General features: G+C 43.2%; 2 protein-coding genes across 10 annotated transcripts in view; one reads left to right on the top strand and one right to left on the bottom strand.

Annotated features, from left to right (window-relative positions):
- Positions 1 to 11667, bottom strand: part of SEPTIN10 (septin 10) — a 75604-nt gene extending 63937 nt beyond the window's left edge. For 2 of the 9 annotated variants that reach the window (XM_033175492.1, XM_033175498.1), the window contains exon 1: positions 11206 to 11373. In XM_033175492.1, the coding sequence (XP_033031383.1) occupies positions 11206 to 11235 (30 nt within the window). In that variant the 5' untranslated portion in view covers positions 11236 to 11373. Of the gene's footprint in view, positions 1 to 10818; positions 11069 to 11205 lie in introns of those variants that run through there. The other 7 variants (XM_033175500.1, XM_033175495.1, XM_033175494.1 and 4 more) reach the window with 6 other exon arrangements.
- A 48-nt stretch (positions 11668 to 11715) lies between these two features.
- On the top strand, positions 11716 to 16406 carry SOWAHC (sosondowah ankyrin repeat domain family member C). Its single transcript, XM_033175491.1, has one exon. It carries the CDS (start codon positions 11911 to 11913, stop codon positions 13504 to 13506), a length of 1596 nt encoding a protein of 531 aa, XP_033031382.1. The 5' UTR covers positions 11716 to 11910; the 3' UTR covers positions 13507 to 16406.
- Positions 16407 to 19541: the final 3135 nt, after the last annotated feature.

Here is a 19541-nt window from a genome sequence, read left to right as displayed (position 1 = left end):
ATCCTTTTGTCCTCAGTCATAGCCTCTGGTTACTCCAGCTGCACCCAAGCCCTGCGGGATCTGGCCCCATCTAGTCTCCAGCTTCATCTTGCTCCTGATGTCCTCCTCTGGCATGTTTCAGACACACCAAAGCTCCACTCACCACCAGCCCTTTGCAATGCCATTCCGTCTACCTGGATGCCCTTCCCATCCTTTGTCCCACACAAAGGTTCTTCCCCTCAAGTGGCTTACATTATAGTGAGGAGACAGAGTTAAACAAGAAAACAAACCATGTAAGTGCTGTGAAAGAAAGAAGTAATGTGATAAGAGTGTAACTGAGGTGGTAGCAGGAAGATTTTCACAAAGGCCCAAATGCAACTCAATGGAGAAAGTAGAGTTTAAAAACAAAAACAACAACAAAAAAAACAGTGCTGGAACAATTGGACGCCCATATGCTAAAATGAGCAAAAAGAACCTCGATTCATTTCTGGTACCACATATAAAAATTCATGCAAAATGGAGTGCTGAACTAAAAACTTCTAGAAGAAAAGGTATAAAATCTTCGTGACTTTGGGTTAAGTAAATACTTTTTAGCTACAACACCAGAAGCACAATCTACAAAAGAAAAAATAAACTGGACTTAAATAAAAAACTTCTGCTCTTCAAAAGATGTAGTTAAGAGAATGAGCTGGGCACGGTGGCTCACAACTGTAATCCCAACACTTTGGGAGGCCCAAACAGGTGGATGGCTTGAGTTCAGGAGTTCAAGACCAGTTGGGCAACATGGTGAAACCCCGTCTCTACAAAAAATTTAAAATATTAGCTAGGTGTGGTGACGCATACCTATAGTCCCAGCTATTCAAGAGACTGAGGCAAGGGGATCAGCCGAGCTGAGAAGGTCGAGGCTACAGTGAGCCATGATCATGCACCCTGCCCTCACTTCAGCCTGGGAGATAGAGGGAGACCCTGTCTCAAAAGAAAAAAGGGACTGAAAAGACAAGAAAGACAAGACACAGACTGAGATAAAACAGCTGTAAATTATCTGTCTCATAAAGGACTTATACAAGAAATACATATATGTATATGTATTTTTAAACTTGTACAACTCAATATTTAGATACTAACCCAATTAAAAATTGGGAAAAGATGGAACACTTGACCAAGGATGTACAGATGGCCAATAAGCACATGACAGTCATTAGGGAAATGCAAACTAAAACCACAGTGAGATATCACTACATACCTATCAGAATGACTAACAAACAAACAAAAAAAACCCCAAAAAACTGACAATATAAAGTACTAGCAAGGACGCAGAGCAACACACTCTCATTCATCACTAGTAGGAATACAAAATGGTACAACTAACTTGTAAAACAGTATGACAGTTTCTTATTAAGTTAAACCCACACTTACTATACCACTCAGCAATCCTACTCCTAGACACTGACCAAAGTGAAATGAAAATTTACATTCAGCTGGGCGTGGTGGCTCACGCCTATAATCCCAGCACTTTGGGAGGCTGAGGCAGGTGCATCAACTGGAGGTCAGGATTTCGAGACCAGCCTGGCCAACATGGTGAAACCCTGTCTCTACTAAAAACACATAAATCAGCCGGTCATGGTGGCCCGCACCTCTAATCCCAGCTACTCGGGAGGCTGAGGTAGGAGAATCACTTGAACCCAGGAGGCGGAAGTTGCAGTGAGCTGAAATCATGCCACTGCACTCCAGCCTAGGCGACAGAGTGAGACTCCATCTCAAAAACAAAAATCACATTCAAACAAAAACCTGTAAGTAAAGGTATACAGTATCCTCATTCATAATTGCCAAAAACTGGAAACAGCCCATATGCTCTTTAAATGGAGAAAGGATGAATAAACTAAATTGCGGCACATCAATATAATGGAATATGACTCAGTGATAAACATGGATGAATCTTAAAGCATGGCATTGAGTGAAAGAAGCCAGTGCAAAGGCTATGAAAATTCCATACAACTGACACTGCGGAAGACAAAACAATAGAGGCAGAAAACTGGTCAGTGGCTGTCAGAGGAGGGTGGGATAAGAGATTGACTACCAATAGCACAAGGACATTTTCAGGGGTTATGGAACTAGCTTAAATAGCTGGTGGTTACACAACTGTATGCCTTCACCAAAACTCAATGAACCTTATACTAAAAAGGGTAAATTTACTGTATATAAATTGTACTTGAGGCCGGGCGCAGTGGCTCATGCCTATAATCCCAGCACTTTGGGAGGCCAAGACGGGCAGATCATCTGAGGTCAGGAGTTTGAGACCAGCCTGCCCATGCTACTAAAAACACAAAAATTAGCCGGGCATGGTGGCGGGTGCCTGTAATCCTAGCTATTCAGGAGGCTGAGGCAGGAGAATCGCTTGAACCTGGGAAACGGAGGTTGAAGTGAGCTGAGATTGCACCACTGGCCCCCTAGTCTGAGCCACAAGAGTGAAACTCCATCTCAAAAAATAATAAATAAATAAATAAATTGTACTTGTGTAACAAAGTTAATTCATAAAAGTATAACAATTTTCTGACTAAAAGGTAGGTAAATGGCAAAGTATAGCTAAAAAAACTAATCAGAATATCTGAGGATAAAACTAAATAATATCTGTATAATTTTTGTAATCAATGAAAAAGAAAATATATAGCAAAATATGCAAATATAAAGCAAAATTAAAATATTTTCTCCAACTGTTCAAATTATAATGCTGTCTTAGGTTCTTTGGTCCTCAGAGTTACACAGAAACTGTAAATTATAATTCTTTTCTATACAACAGAATTTCTGTTACTATATGACAAGCAGCCTATCTTCTACCAAAACAGAGAGCCCCTAGAAATTCTCTCAATGACCCATGTCACAAAGGAGAAGAGTTAACATGACATCAGTATAAATGTATGTTAAGAAGGCTGTTAGAATTAACTGTTTATAGTAGCAACAGATGCAAAATGCTGCATCATTAAGAACTGCCAAAGCCTGGAATGAAGTCTGGGGCAAGGAGGTACAAAGACAACATGGAGGAAACAAGAGACATTTTGTGCAAGGATGTGTGAAAGTTGCATCTCATCCAAAAAACTGGAGATAACAGTACTCAGCTCATGGGCTGGGAGAATAAAATGCGATAACACAGGCCGGGCACACTGGCTCACGACTGTAATCCCAGCACTTTGGGAGACCAAACAGGGTAGATTACAAAGTCAAGAGATTGAGACCATCCTGGCCAACATGGTGAATCCCCGTCTCCACTAAAACTACAAAAATTAGCTGGGTGCGGTGGCACATGCCTGTAATCCCAGCTACTCAGGAGGCTGAGGCAGGAGAGTTGTTTGAACCCAGCAGGCAGAGGTTGCAATAAGCCGACATTGCACCACCGCACTCCAGTCTGGCGACAAAGTGAGACTCTGTCTCAAAAACCAAAAAATAAAAAATAAAATGTGATAACACAAGGGAAGTACTTGCCATGGTGAATGCACTTCAGCATCTGGTAGCATTCAATTACCACAGTGGACATAGTTATAGCCACAAAGAACAAGTCCACAGAAAAATATATCTTAACTACTTTATTACCTGCAAAGATCTTCAGAGATTACTGGTCCACTAAAAGTTGAAAATAATAGCTAAAAAGTTCCCTTTTATTAAAAAAAAAAAAAATTGCACTAAAAATTTTAAAGCTTTTTTTTTTTTTTTTTTTGAGATGGAGTCTCACTCTGTCACCCAAGCTGGAGTGCAGTGGCATGATGTCAGCTCACTGCAACCTCTGTCTCACAGGTTCAAGCGATTCTCCTGCCTCAGCCTCCCAAGTAGCTGGGACAACAGGCACGCACCACCACGACAGGCTAATTTTTGTATTTTTAGTAGAGACAAGGTTTCACCATGTTGGCCAGGCTGGTCTCGAACTCCTGACCTGAGGTGATCCACCCACCTCAGCCTCCCAAAGTGCTGGGATTACAGGCATGAGCCCCTGTGCCCAGCAAAGCTATTTCTTTCAGGAATAGTGAAGAAGTGAAAGGCTTCTCATGTTATCTTAAGGCTGAGCATATAAACAGTGTCAGACAGTGAATATTCTTCCTGTCTAAAATGTCTAGCCTGATCTTCTCTGCTAATCCGTGCCCATGTCTTCCTTTACTATTTAGCTCAATATTGAGCTTTTATAAAAAGCTTTAAAGGTAGTATAAATCATAATCACACAAATAATTTGTATTTTCCAAAAATTCCTATTAGTAAGCTGCTTGCAGTAAGAATACAGTCTCCATAGAACAATATTACAAACAGCTAAGGTCCTGAGTAGGTTCTCAAATGCCTCATTTAACTTATAATGTACAGAGTATTTAGTCTTAGACTGTTTTCAAATCTAGTAGCAGACTAAGAAGAAAAAACATATGTTGCCCTATTGCTAGGATGGCTAACTATAGATCATGCATTCTCAATGGGGGCAGTACCTGTATTATCTCTCCCACTAAAGAGAGCAGAAATTGTTTCTTGGGAGGACATAAATAAATAAATAAATAAATAAATAAATAAATAAATAGTCTGTGGCCTTCACCAAAGCTCAACCTTATCTGAAAAATGTATATGCTTTAGTACTGGATTCCTCCCACTAGGGAGAACTTAATTACTTGGATTAATTTAATAAAAATCAAATGTTATTAATTAATTACATTTTATTTAAACTTAATTTTTCTCCTGAGGGAACAATAATGAAAAAAATGTTGAGAAACACTGTTCTAGACAAACCTGGAAAAAGGCAAAGTTTAGATTTAGTCTTTTCCCACCTCCCTTTTTGCAGCCCTCCCCTCCCCGACTCCTCACCCAACTTGCCCTAAATCAAAACTACTTACCTGTGTTCACCCTTAGGGAAACTCTGACTTCCTTGATTCCCAGGATCTCCCTAGGCATTAGGAAAGTCACCCACTGACTAACCTCCCTGGAAGTATCTATACTTTTGTAAGATGACAAAAGGACTTTCTTTAAAGTAGATTTCATGCAGTGCAAACGGGAAAAAAAAACTGAAGATTATGCTGGAGATGGAGAAAAGTTCAATGTCTGTTTCTGAAGCCGTGACTCATTCCGAGTGAGCAGAACTAGCTACTAATTTGTCAATGAGAACATTTCTCATCTATTCACATAGAATTACCTTAGTCAACTATTCCTCTTAAAGGTCCTTTATAACAAAAGCAGTTTTTTATTTTAATTTTCAAAAATCATTTGAGTTAATTCTGGCCTAACTTAAGAGCTCAAGGTAATGTTCCTGCCAAATAGTATATATGCAGCTAAGGGAAAATGTCACCATGCACAGCTTCTATTTGTCTATGAGAAAAATGGATAGTTTTCTCATGGACATTCACTAAACATTCAAGGTATCCATCAATATACTCCCTACCTAATACTTCACAATTTGTGAACTCTTTCTATGTAACAGACACTCTAAGACAATAGGACTTTCTTGCTATCCCCATAAATACAGACTACACAGAGGGCAGGATAAATTTGACCTGATTCTTAAGGGAGGAAGGTAAAGGAAATCAGAGAATAGCCACATTTCCACCTTATCTTTGATAAGCTCCTTGGTCATGTGAAGTTAGGCTGAAACTAGTGTGGAGGGGCTGGGGACCCCATCCTACTTGGCACAGACCGGGTAGCCTATTTACTAAAAATAATACCAACAAAGTATAAGTGCTATATCCCAAGCTATTAAATCGTATTTGCTTTAAGGTGTTTAACATTAGAATTTAAAATAGTTTACTTTTGTCATTATGACTATGAGATACGTGATTCCTTCTCCATAATCCTTAAATCAGTAGTAGATACAAATCCTAAAAAGTATTAAATTTTCTAAATAAAGCATTATCTAAATCAACCTTCCAGATGTAATCAGAAGAAAGTGTAAGAATTTAAGTTCTCATTACAAAAGCTTTGCGCATCAGGCATTTTATACTAGGAATGCCCAAAATCTAAAGCAGAGACAAATTACATTAATATGGTTGAAAACAAGGGTCCTGTACGTATTCTTGAAGAAGGAATCTATCCTGCAGTAGATTATAAAAATTTAAGAGCATCCTTCTCCTTCATTCCCACACATCAAAATATATCAATCAATCAATCAATCAATTAATCCAAACAGAATCTGGGACTATGTTATAAGGAAAATCAGTCTGGGAATATCTGAAAAGCATGAGACTATCAGTGTTACAGCCTAGGGAAGGTGGGGCTTCATTAGAACATACATGTAGATGAACAAACAGCTCCTGGTTGCCTGCAAGCATTTATAATTTATTTATTTAACATTCAGCAAGAATAAAATTGTCCAAGATAACATACTTTCCATATAAAAAAAAAATCAACACCTGTCCTCAAAGACATATGAGTATGGCTATGGAGGATACAAAGAATAACACAGATTGCTCTTCCTGAAGGCAGATAATTAAGGACGAAAAAATGCAGAACTTACTTGATGTAAAAGGTTAACAATACAAAAACATAAATTAGGAGGTACTGCAAGGTAGCATATGACCAAATGCCAAATGAGAAGTAGCCTGGCTGCCAGGGGCTGGAGTTCTCTGGGAAAGCTTCAGAGGAAGTAGCACGGGAACTGAGTCTTTCATTATACTACAATGATTATAGGATCTCCAGATGAAGAGATGGGAATATCCGAAGGCGCGGAGATGGTAATTAACAGGACATGAAAGAAAAGAATTAAGAATCACAACTTCAAGACAGAAAGTAAAACAAATGAGAGAAGCCTCTGAGATACAAAAATTATCCTCACTGAAGCCTCTTAGATACAAAAATTATCCTCACTGAAGAATAACTGAGAAGGAATGAGAAAAAAAGTTCAGAAGCATTGTAGCTAAAATAGAAAACGACAAATGTGGACAGGAATTGCAAAGATGTAGACACCACTTAAAAGGTAAGGATAACTGAAGAAGTGGAAAATTACGGCTGTTTCTCCAGTGAGGAAAAGGCAGTCAGTGGACTGTACTCAACACTGTTTCAAGATCCACTATCTCAGTCAGCAATAACTAATTATACAGTCAGGATCTCCTGAATCATAAAATGATGCAATTCCCTAATAAGGGGCATGGTGGAGATAATGGCAGGGACAATATGACACAGAGTAATCTCACGATCACTAGCTGTAATTCCTTGAGCGAGACACTAAACTTACCTGAGGTGTTTTTTTTTTTTTTTAAAGACAGAGTCTCGCTCTGTCACCAGACTGCAGTGCAGTAGTGCGATCTCAGCTTACCGCAACCTCCACCTCCCAGGTTCAAGCAATCCTCCTGTCTCAGCCTCCTGAGTAGCTGGGACTACAGGTGCACGCAACCACGCCCAGCTAATTGTTTTATTTTTAGTACAGATGGGGTTTCACCATGTTGGCCAGGATGGTCTTGATCTCTTGACCTTGTGATCTGTCTGTCTGGGTCTTCCAAAGTGCTGGGATTACAGGTGTGAGCCACTGTGCCCAGCTACTTCCCTGAGTTGTAATATCCTCTTCTATTAATAAAAGGTCTGGGCTGGGCACGGTGGCTCATGCCTGTAATCCCAACACTTGGGGAGACTGAGACAGGTGGATCACCTGAGGTTGGGAGTTCAAGACCAGCTTGACCTACATGGAGAAACCCCGTGTCTACTAAAATTACAAAAAATTAGCCAGGCGTCGTGGCGCATGCCTGTAATCCCAGCTATTCGGGAGACTGGGGTATGAGAATTGCTTGAACCAGGAGGTGGAGGTTGCAGTGAGCTTAGATCACACTCTTGAACTCCAGCCTGGGTGACAGAGCAACACTCCGTCTCCAAAACAACAAGAGAGAGAAATGAAGAGAAATACTATGTACATGAGTTAGAAGATTCAACATAATAAAGCTATCAATTCTCCCTAAATTGATATAAACATTTAATGTAATTCCTCTCAAAATTCCAGCAAAATTATTTGTAAATATAGGTAAGATGATTCTAAAACTTACACAAAAAGGAACAGAACTAGAGTAGCTAAAAATCTGGGGGAGAGGGGAATCAAGTGGGAGAAATCAGTCTACCTTATTTCAGACGTACACAGCTACAGGAATCAAGACCGTGTACTAATGGAGAACCCAGAAACAGACTGAAATAGACCCACACAAATATGCTCAACTGACTTTTGACAAAAGTGCATCAACAATTAAATAATTGAAAGTGAGTCTAGTCAACAAACGGTGCTGGAGCAACTGGACATCCATAGGCCAAAAAATGGCCCTCAACTTAAGTCTGACACCTAACAGAAAAATTAGCTCAAAATGGGTCATAACATAAATATGAAATATAAACTATAAAACTTTTAGGAAAAAAATAAGAGAAAATCTTTGGGATCTAAGGTTAGGCAAAGAGTTCTTAAACTTGACACTAAAAGCACAGTCCATAAAAGGAAAAAATGACAAATTTCAACAAAATTTTAAAATTTTGCTTTGCAAAAGACCCTATTAGAAGATGAAAAGATAAACTACAGACTGAGAGAAAACATTTGCAGATGACATATCTGAGAAAGGACTGGAATCTAGTACACCTGAAAAACTTTAAACCCAACAGAAAAAAAAAAAAAAATCTAACCAGAAAATAGGCAACATGTTGGGAGGCTGAGACTGGACGATCACTTGAGCCCAGGAGTTTGAGACCAGCCAGGGCAACATGGTCACACTCCTGCCTCTATAAAAAATACAAAAATTAGCCGGGTGTGGTGGTGCACACCTATAGTCCTAGCTACTTGGGGTGGCTGAGGCAGGAGGATCGCTTGAGCCCAGGAGGTCGAGGCTGAGATTGAAGTGAGCCATGTTGGCACCACAGCACTCTAGCCTGGGTGACAATGTGAGAAATGCAAGTTAAAATCACCATGAGGTGTCACTATACACCTATAAGAATGGCTAAATTAAAAACAGGGACAACACCAAATGCTGGTGAGGATGTGCAGAAACTGGACCTCTCATACTCTTCTGGTGGGGATGGAAAATAATATAGCCATTCTGAGAAAGTTTGGCAGTTTCTTATAAAACTAAGCATGCAATTACCATATGACCCAACAACTGTATTCCTGGGCATCTATCCCAGAGAACTGAAGACTTATGCTTACATTATGAGTTACTGGACATGAATGTTTATAGCAGCTTTATTCCCAATAGCCAAAAACTGAAAACAACCTAGATGTCCTTCAAACTGTGGCACAATCATACCATGAAATACTACGTCAGCAAACTACAGATACATGCAACAACCTGTATGAATCTCCAGAACTTTGCTGAGTAAAAAAAAAATCCAATCTCAAAAGGTTACTAACTGGGTAATTCCATTATATAAGTCTTGGAATGACAAAATTACAGGAATAAAAACGAATCACTGATTGTCTGGGGTTAAGAGGAGGCAGGGCAGGAAAGAAGTGAGTGTGGTTATAAAAAGGCATTATGGGATCCTCCTGGTCCTGGGAACATCGTTTATCTTCACTGTATCAATTAATGACAGTATCTTGGTTGTGATATCATACTATGGGTTTGCCAGATATTACTGTGGAAAGCTGGGTAAGGGGTGCTCTCTATATTGCATTATTTCTTACAACTGCATACGAATCTACAATTAATGTAAAATAAAGTTTAATTCGAAAATAAGTTAGTCTCAAAGCAAATTAAGTACAATTAAAAACAAATCTAACATCAGCTAAATGAAGTGCTGTCTTCTGCTCAAGCTTGTCTGGATACGTACTCTACGAATCAAAAAGTTTATAAAACACATTTTCCTTGCCAGGACCCCTCAGTTTTCCCTCACTCACACATGCACACAAACACAGCAACTGAGACAAGGGGGTCCAAACAGAAAATTTGAGATTTTTAAAAAATACGCGATAGAATGAAGAGACCTGGGCTGAATCGGGGAGAAAAATCTTTGTCCACGTTTTATAAAACAAACCAACGGTGTCACTTTGGACGGATCCTCTAATCTCTCAGCCTACAATCTGAACTCTTTCTACAATTTAAACTTGTAGAAGTTTAAGTAGAAGAAGTAGGAGGCTGCTTAGGAGAGTAGTTCTCAAACTTTTTGGTCTCCAGCCTCCAAAGGGCTTTTGTTTACCTAGATAAAACCACTAATGTTTACTATCAGAAGTTAAAAGGGAGAATTTGTTTTTAAGAATACACAGACTGGGCCCGGTGCGGTGGCTCAAGCCTGTAATCCCAGCACTTTGGGAGGCCGAGACGGGCGGATCACGAGGTCAGGAGATCGAGACCATCCTGGCTAACACGGTGAAACCCCGTCTCTACCAAAAATACAAAAAAATTAGCCGGGCGAGGTGGCGGGCGCCTGTGGTCCCAGCTACTCGGGAGGCTGAGGCAGGAGAATGGCGTGAACCCGGGAGGCGGAGGTTGCAGTGAGCTGAGATCCGGCCACTGCACTCCAGCCCGGGCGACAGAGCGAGACTCCGTCTCAAAAGAAAAAAAGAAAAAAAAGAATACACAGACATCGGCCCTCCAAACGGTGGTATCATTCCATATTATGTAGCCTTTGGAAAACTCGATGTACAGGTAGGTCCTTGGTACTATTACGAAAATAGTTGTAACCACACTTTGAAAACCGCTGGCTTACTAACAAGCGAAATAAATATACAAAAGTAACTGGAAAGGTTCAAAACAATGAACAAACGCGTTCTTTTAGAGTACAAAAGAGTCAAGGCGGGAAAAAAAACGGTTCAAAATCCTAATGGAGGAAAACTTGGACGACCACACCATTGGGTAAAACGGGAAAGCTTTTGAAAAGCCAGGGAAGCCGGGCTTTCTCCCGGGGGCAGGGAGGCTGGGAAGTGCTCACGGCTGTAAAAGATGACCGCTATTCAATCAGTCCGCACTGCGCCCTCAACACCGTTACAGCCATGAGAGACCCACAATCACCGCTGCGGATTTAACTTTTGGCAAAGACCGGGAAGTCGTTCAAGAAGAACTCTCCCACCGTCCCGACGCTGGCACCGTGCCCCGCGAGCCGGGGTCCGGCCGCGCCCAGGTTCCGCAGGGGCTCCTCTCCCGCCCCAGGCGCCCGGCCGCCGCGGAAGCCGGGAAGAACTGGGCGGGCGGGGCGCGAGGGGGCGCGGGTCACAATCCCGGGCCGGGCCAGGGGGCCGGCGGGCTGGGGTCGCGGTCCGGGAAGTCCCGCGGGGGCCGAGGGGCTCGGGGCTGGGGCCCCGGCGTCGGCGGGACTCACCAGGTGCCGCACTACCTCGGAGGAAGCCATGGTCGCGGGCAGGGGCGTGGTGAAGCGGCCGTATCAGCCCGGCCCCGAGCGGCTGGTCCCAACAACGGCGGCGGGAAGGCGGGAGCGCTGCAGTAACGGGCAGGGCGCGAGGCGAGGCGGCTCCGCCACAGGGAAGGGACAGAGGCGGGGCCGAGCTGGAGGCCTCAGGGGACGGTGGACGGGGGGCGGAGTCGGGGCGGACGCCCTGTGGTGCGCGCTGAGCGTTTTGAGTGCGCCAAACGAGCCCCTCGCGGGAGCTGCCCTCGACGACTGAGGACTGAGTGTCAGTGTTGGGGCGGGCTGAAGGAGAGCCGGGACTCCAGAAAGAGGGCGCGAGGAATGCAGGCGGGAACTGCGGAACAGTGATTGCGGCCCTCGCGAGGCCGGAAGTGGGCGGGCCCTGAGGCGAGGCCGCCCTAGGTGGGTGTGGCTGATACGGCGGGGAGCGGAAGTGGGCGTGGCCTGTTGGCGTGGGCGCGGGGCGGGGATGCGGGGGGCGTGTCCCCCCGGGCGCGGCCCAGTGAGGCGGTGGCCGAGGTCTCCGGCCTGTGACGCCTAGGCTGGCAGCCCGCTGAGCCCGCCAGACTCCGCCGTCGTCGGGAGACGGCCGCTGGGAGTCCGCCGCGATGGGACCGCGCTGAGCCGCCCGCTGGCGGGGGAGCAGCGCGGTCTAGGATGGAGGGGTCGGCAGAGTGGGGCCCCGAGGCAGTGCTGGGCCCCGAGGCGGTGCTGCGCTTCCTAGCGGAGCGCGGGGGCCGGGCCCTGCATGCGGAGCTGGTGCAGCACTTCAGGGGCGCACTGGGCGGCGAACCCGAGCAGCGCGCCCGCGCCCGCGCGCACTTCAAGGAGCTCGTGAACGCCGTGGCCACGGTGCGCGTCGATCCCGCCGACGGCGCCAAGTACGTGCACCTCAAGAAGAGGTTCTGTGAGGGGCCGTCCGAGCCCTCCGGGGAACCGCCGCGAATCCAGGTAACCGCCGAGCCCGAGGCCCCCGACTGCCCGGCCGGGCTGGAGGTGCGCGATCGGCTCCCCGACGCAGCGGCCCCGGAGGCGCTCCCTGGACAGGGCCACGAGCTGGGCGAGGGAGAGCCCCACGCCGCCGCTCACGGGCCACCCCTGAGCGCCGGGGCTCGCAGGAAGAACTCGCGACGCGAAGTGCAGCCCCTGCCCCGGACTCCGGCCCCGGGACCCAGTGAGGACCTGGAACCCCCGCCCCGTGGCTGCGAGGAGGCGGACAGGAGCAGCTCCCTTGGGGGGGCCACCGCACAGAGGCCGGCCCGCCAGAACTTCCGCGACCTGGTGATGGGCAGCTCCCCGCAGCTGAAGAGGAGCGTGTGTCCCGGGGGTAGCAGCCCGGGCAGCTCCTCCGGGGGAGGACGCGGCAGAGGCGGGGGCGACTCAGACAGCGCATCGGTGGCCTCGTCGTCCGCGGAGGAGGAGAGCAGCGGCGGAGGCTCCGTGACGCTGGACCCCCTGGAGCACGCCTGGATGCTCTCTGCCTCCGATGGCAAGTGGGACAGCCTGGAGGGCTTGCTGACGTGCGAGCCCGGCCTGCTGGTCAAGCGGGACTTCATTACCGGCTTCACTTGCCTGCATTGGGCCGCCAAGCACGGAAGGCAGGAGCTTCTGGCCATGCTAGTCAACTTCGCCAACAAACACCAGCTGCCGGTGAACATCAACGCCAGGACGAGCGGGGGTTACACCGCCCTGCACTTGGCAGCCATGCACGGGCACGTGGAGGTCGTGAAGCTGCTGGTGGGGGCCTACGACGCCGATGTGGACATCCGGGACTACAGTGGGAAAAAGGCCTCCCAGTACCTGAGTCAGAGCATCGCCGAGGAGATCAAGAACCTGGTGGGAGCCCTGGACGAGGGTGACGGGGAAAGCTCCGCGGGTAGCGGCGGTGGGCGCTGGAGGCTTTCAAAGGTGCTTCCCTCGCATCTCATCACCTACAAACTCTCACACGTCCTAGATGATGGAGGAGACCATCACTACCATCACCATCACCAGCATCACCACTTGGCTGAGGGGTGGGTGGGAGGCAAAGCCAAGGACCCAGGGCGCAAAGCCTCAGGCAGCTCTAGTGGACGTATAAAACCCAGACTCAACAAAATCCGCTTCAGAACCCAGATTGTCCACACCACACCCTCTTTCAGGGACCCAGAACAGCCACTGGAGGGTGGGGGGGAGGAGGAAGTGGAGGAGGAACGGTCTGTTAAAGGCCACTCGTCCTCCTTCAAATTGAGACCAAAGTCCAATGTATTTGGGTAAAAATTGTTTCTTTTAGAAAATGCAAAGGGTTGTCTTAGGAAATTGAATACTAGTTGCTGTAAGGAAATGAGAGCAGAAAGACACGCTAAATTATGTATTCTTACTTGAGGGACTGGAATGGATGGGGCGGAGTTCCCTTCAGGTTAGCCTTCTGGAGAAAGTGGATTTCTTTTTAAGAGATTCATCATACTTTGACCTTTGCCTCTTTTCTGCCCTCCACTTCCCTGCCCTGGAGCCCGTTTCTGGAGACTAGAAATGTATCTAAATTGGGGGAACAGAATGAATGAATGAGAGTTCCTTTGCTTTAACCGTTCCTGGATGTCTGCAAAGTAAGGAATAGTGCACTTTTTATGTATCTGATTTTATAAGGGGTTACTCTTTCAAGAGCAACAAAAAAATGCAAATTGTAATGAAACGTAGTATTTCTGAGTGTGGAAACGACAGGCTGCCCCATTTTTTACTAATTGCATTTGCGTTTTAAGGTACTACTGAAGGTCAGATCGAAGTTGAAATGCAAAAATACTAATTAGATAATGATAGGAATAAAATGGGAATCCTCTTAGTATTTTATGTGTATTGTAAGTAGTAGTTAAATTATTTTTTTAAAAGCAATTTCAGTTTTAATCACTGAACAAAAGAAACAGGCAACATTCACTTCTGTAGTATGGTTTCCAGCTATCTCAAACACCACTATTAAGGTACACCAGTGTTAAGATATATTAATAACTACACAAAATTTTATTTAAAGAGGGCACTTAGCAGCCTATGATAGTTTTAAATAAAATGTTGCCTCTCCTTCGGATCCTCACTAACTTGTGTTACTATTCTAAAAGTTTGCATTTGCTGGGGTGTTTATTCTGAGGATCATATAACCATTGTTCTACTTGGCATAACCCTGTTTAATGGTGCTTAGAGCTAAATTACCTACAGAAACTGTTTCTGGTTTAAATAATTAGCACAAATTGGCTCTTGAGCCCATGTTTCTGTGAAGTAATTATTAAACCAACTTAATGATCCTCAGGTAAGGTACACTTTATTTTACTACATTGGTAGTCTCTATGACTTGTAGCAATGTTTTACAAATGTTTAAAATGCTAAACTTAATTTTCCAACCTTTTCTTGACAATTAGATACCTATCCTGTAGTTACTGAAAATCTGGGTAGTAAATCTACCCAGTTAAAATGGCACTTTATAAAAGGGAATAGAGAAGAGATGGGACTATTTCTATATTTAAATGCTGCTGGCTATTAAATTCCTTTGTATATAAATGAAAAATACCAATCATTAAAATTAAGGACTTAAGTGTGGTTCTTAATTATATTTCATTCATTTATATTAGAGTAAATGGCTTCATAATTACTTTAAAATTTAACCCACAAGCATATGAAATCTGTCATAAAATTGGAAAAAATTTTCGAGAGGGACTAATTTAAACAAGTCCTTCTCCTTTAGTCTTTTGGGTCACGTAATTGCTGAAACCTAAGTACCTACAGACTACAGGATAATGAAGTTCACAGCCTGCAGGGTGAATGAACCCATGTGTGCACTGCACAAAACAATTCATAGAAAATGCATAGAAATTTGTAACACTTTTGTCACATCTGTCTCTAGATGCTCATTGAATTTGTTTAAAGATGGATGAAAGGCCGGGTATAGTGGCTCATGCTTGTGATCCCAGCATTTTGGAAGGCCGAGGCAGGTGGATCACTTGAGGCCAGGAGTTTGAAACCATCCTGGCCAACATGGTAAAAACTTGTCTCTTCTAAAAATACAAAAATTAGCTGGCGTGGTGATGCGTTCCTATAGTCCCAGCTATTTAGGAGGCTGAGGCATGAGAATCACTTAAACCTGAGAGACGAAAGTTGCAGTGAGCCAAGATCATGCCACTGTATTCCAGCCTGGGCAACGGAGACTCTGTCTCAAAAAAAAAGAAAAAAGATGAATGAAAATATGAAATATCTTAACTATTATCCATTCATTTGCCTTTTGTTGTGGGATTTTAGATATGAACTGTGTACATTTGAGAAGCACTTACGCATACACGTGGGTGAAAAATCAATCTAATTTTGTATAAATAAAAATAGGCTCCTGGAAGGTAAGAAGTAGTCATTTGTGCTAAATCTATACATATTGCCTGTATCTAGTGCGGAATAAGCTATGACGTCCCATCGAGGAATCTTAAATTTCATAGACATGTAAAGCTGAAATAACTCTAAAGAGTAGATGTTTCAGAACCATCAGAAGGTTCTGGTGAACAGTCAGTATTATTTCTTAAATGTATATGTTGGTCACTAATTACACAAAATCTATAATTTGCTAGGGCTTTAGAGATTGAGTCAATATGTCATTTACCGTGGTTTTCCCCCTAAAGGCTTTAACTTTTCTGATAAAATAATATTTTAAATTTTCAAAAACCAATTTCTGAGGTTTTGCTAGCATTCCTTTTCATGATGTGCTTGTTTATGCAGTAAGTAGCATTTTTGGCTACTTAACTCTACATTCCTCTTATTTTTCAGTTTCCAGTCAAGATTATAAAAAGCAAGATTATAATTTGATATTCATAGAGTTGTGCCTACCTTTCATGGAAAAATGTATGTCAGATACTTAGATGTTTATTGATATGAGACCATGTGGTTAAAAAACCAAAGTATGTCCATGTGTTTCTTATAAGGTACACTTGAAACTAGTGAGTGTTTGTCACATTCCACTTTCATGGTATGTAAAATGCAGTTCACATACATAACTTGAATATCTGGTACTAGTTTTTTCATGCCTGAAATCTTGGAGTCTAGGTTACCTTGTCTCTCCTTTTTTTAAATAAGTGAAATTTGGGAGATTGTAAAATCTGTAAAGTTTGTTTTGTCAAAATAAAATATTCACAGTAGAATTTTTCTCTGAATGGTTTTAAGTTTCTGTCGTCCTTTAGACTTTTTACATATACTGTGTTTTACAGTTCACAAAATGCTTTTTGAAGTTTCAGTTTATTTGACCCTTTTCCTATCCCTTAAGATTATGGGCCATATGTTCTTGACTTACAGATAAGAAAATAAAGGTTAATGGTTGTTCAGGGTCACACAGTAAAAAGCTGTTAGTAAGATCTTAAGAGTCAGTGCTTTCCCACAATGTTACCTTTTCTGCACGTTGAATTGCCACATTTTTAGCAAAACAGCTGTAGTTTGGCACCAGTGATGGAGGAATCAACTAGGAGAGAAGGTAATACCTCCACCACTACCTAAAAAAAAGCTGTATAGGTTTTGCACACACCATCCGCCATAAACCCTCCCTACCCAGGGCTGACTTCAAGACAGGTGTAGGAATACTGTTTTTCATTTTTCAACCTCTGTCAAGCATTGAGAGTTAATTAATTACCTCATCAAGGCTGCCTGTGATCTGTATTTTTAGCAAAATTCAACTCTGTTGAATGGCAAAGGGATGTGGTACTCCTTGGTGTAATCGCCCACTATTGCTCTCTCCAGGAGATCCCACTATTATGGCTGCTGGGGTTTTTGTTGTTTTATGACAACCCATAAAATATGGGATAAGTGAAAGACTAGATAAGTAGTTTCTTTTTCTAGAATAACTTCTTTCCTTAGAAGTACATGTCTTAAAAGGATTTATTAACCAGTTCACTTAAAGATATTTTTGAAATTTTCCTAGTAAAAATTATTTTTATTTTGCTAAGTAAATAGCATTATTTGGAGTTTCTTACATGATTAATTCCAGTATTAAATACTTGGAATTTGCTGTAAACCAGCATTCCTTCAATGATGACCCAGGTCTTCATAAATCACTGAATATTAGAGGGTTGGAAGATGACTCTACAGGAACTTGTTTCTCAAGATACGAAAGTCATATGGTTCGCATAACTACCTGCTTTTTCCCTGAGGAACACTATACTTTTTTTCTCGATCTTCTCTTTAAATGTCAGTTTCACCTCAGTAAGTAGCTTTCCTATTCTGTTAACTAATAGCCTATTTTTCCACATCGATGCATTGGTAAGGAATGTGTGACAAATGTTCCCACCCTTGCACAGTACCTGGCAAGTTGAAGGTACTCAGTAAGGGTCTTTTAAAGGAAAACATTAAATATTTTATAATGTTACATAATATGGAAAATTCAATAACATGCGTTCATGCTATGCAAATAAAGTTATTTTTTATGTAACATGGCTCTTAAATGCCAGCCTACCAGTTCATCTGCAGCTCAGCCAAAAGAACAGCAAGTTATTCCAATCCTGAAGATAAAAATCAACTTTATTAGAATTGGACTTCATGAGCGACTTAACAGATTTTCAAGAGTAAATTTGCTTATAAGAAAGTTTTGCTGTATGTGGTGGCTCACGCATGTAATCCCAGCACTTTGGGAGGCTGAGGTGGGAGCATCGCCTGAGGTCAGGAGTTCAAGACCAGCCTGGCCAACATGGCAAAACCCCATCTCTACTAAAAATACAAAAATTAGCTGAACATAGTGGTATATACCTGTAATCCCAGCTACTTGGGAGGCTGAGGCAGGAGAATCACTTGAACCAGGGAGGCGGAGGTTGCAGTGAGCCGAGATTGTGCCATTGCACTCCAGCCTGGGCATCATAGCGACTCTGTCTCAAAAAAAAAAAGTTTCCTTACAAGCTGACTCAGGTCCATGACCTGTAGGAGAATCTATTCTAACTGGCTTTAAATCGTCTTTAAAGTATTGTCAGTTACACAAATGACTACTTATTCTGTGAAATCCCAAAGAACAGATGAATAGGGAAATGAAGTTTAGTTTAGCATAGAGAACTTTCTAATAATCATTTGAAACATACCATGGACTGCCTTGTGAGATAGAACATTCAGCCTTTGGAGATAATGTGTCAGAGGTTGCATGAGCACCTGAAAATTTAAAATAGATCATTTTAAAGCACACTTGTGACCAGTTCTGTCTCAAGAAACACTGCTCTAAACCATATTCATTCTGACCAAAACTTTGGCCAAAAGCAGCCTGACTTAGGATAAAGTTAACCAGTACTTTGCCAGTGGTATAAAGTATGATCATGTAAGTTGTTGGTTTGTTATTGTTGTTTTCTGTTTGAGATGGAGTCTTGCTCTGTTGCCAGGCTGGAGTGCAGTGGCGTGATCTCGGCTCACTGCAAACCTCTGCCTCCCGGAGTCAAGTGATTCCCCTACCTCAGCCTCCCGAGTAGCTGGGACTACAGTTGCGTGCCACTATGCCCAGATAATTTTCTGTATTTTAATAGAGACAGGTTTCACCATGTTGGCCAGGATGGTCTCGATCTCCTGACCTCGTGATCCGCCTGCCTCGGCTTCCTAAAAGTGCTGAGATTACATGCGTAAGCCACTTTTTGTTTTAAGTCAACTTTATGCTATTCTGATCAAAGAACCTGGGGGCCCTCCATTAGAATAGTCTTCTGGGTCTCTAAGAAACTTTGAATATAATAGTTCAGAAACGTAGTTGAGCATTCTGGAGATTTGTCCAGAAATTTCTGATATTGATGTGGGATCTTGGAAATTTGCATTTAAGAGACAATTACGGCGAGGGTAGTGGCCCACACCTGTAATCCCAGCACTTTGGGAGGCCAAGGCAGACGAATCACAAGGTTAGGAGTTCGAGACCAGCCTGGCCAACATGGTGAAACCCGGTCTCTACTAAAAATACAAAATATTAGCTAGGCATAGTGGTAGGCACGTGTAATCCCAGCTACTTGGGAGGCTGAGGCAGGAGAATCGCTGGGAGGCAGAGGTTGCAGTGAGCTGAGATCGTGCCACTGCACTCCAGCCTGGTCGACAGAGTGAGACTCCGTCTCAAAAAATAAATAGATAAACAAAGAAATAGGGAATTATTTGGTTGTGGTCAGTTCAGTACTATTGAGCAAAGAATCACCTTTGGCTTAGTCAGGTTTAGAATCACCTAAGTGCTGACTTGGCAGTAAGACTAAGGTTAAGACTAAATGGCTAAGACTTTCAGGAAGCTTACTGTATATACCCGATGAGGTTTCAAGTACTTTATAAAAAGCAAGCTGTTTAACCCTCATAATACC

Source organism: Trachypithecus francoisi, unplaced genomic scaffold (assembly GCF_009764315.1).
Source record: "Trachypithecus francoisi isolate TF-2019V2 unplaced genomic scaffold, Tfra_2.0 Lachesis_group17, whole genome shotgun sequence".
NCBI lineage: Eukaryota > Metazoa > Chordata > Mammalia > Primates > Cercopithecidae > Trachypithecus > Trachypithecus francoisi.
Note: the sequence above shows the minus strand (reverse complement) of the source record. Positions and strands in the feature narration are given on the sequence as shown.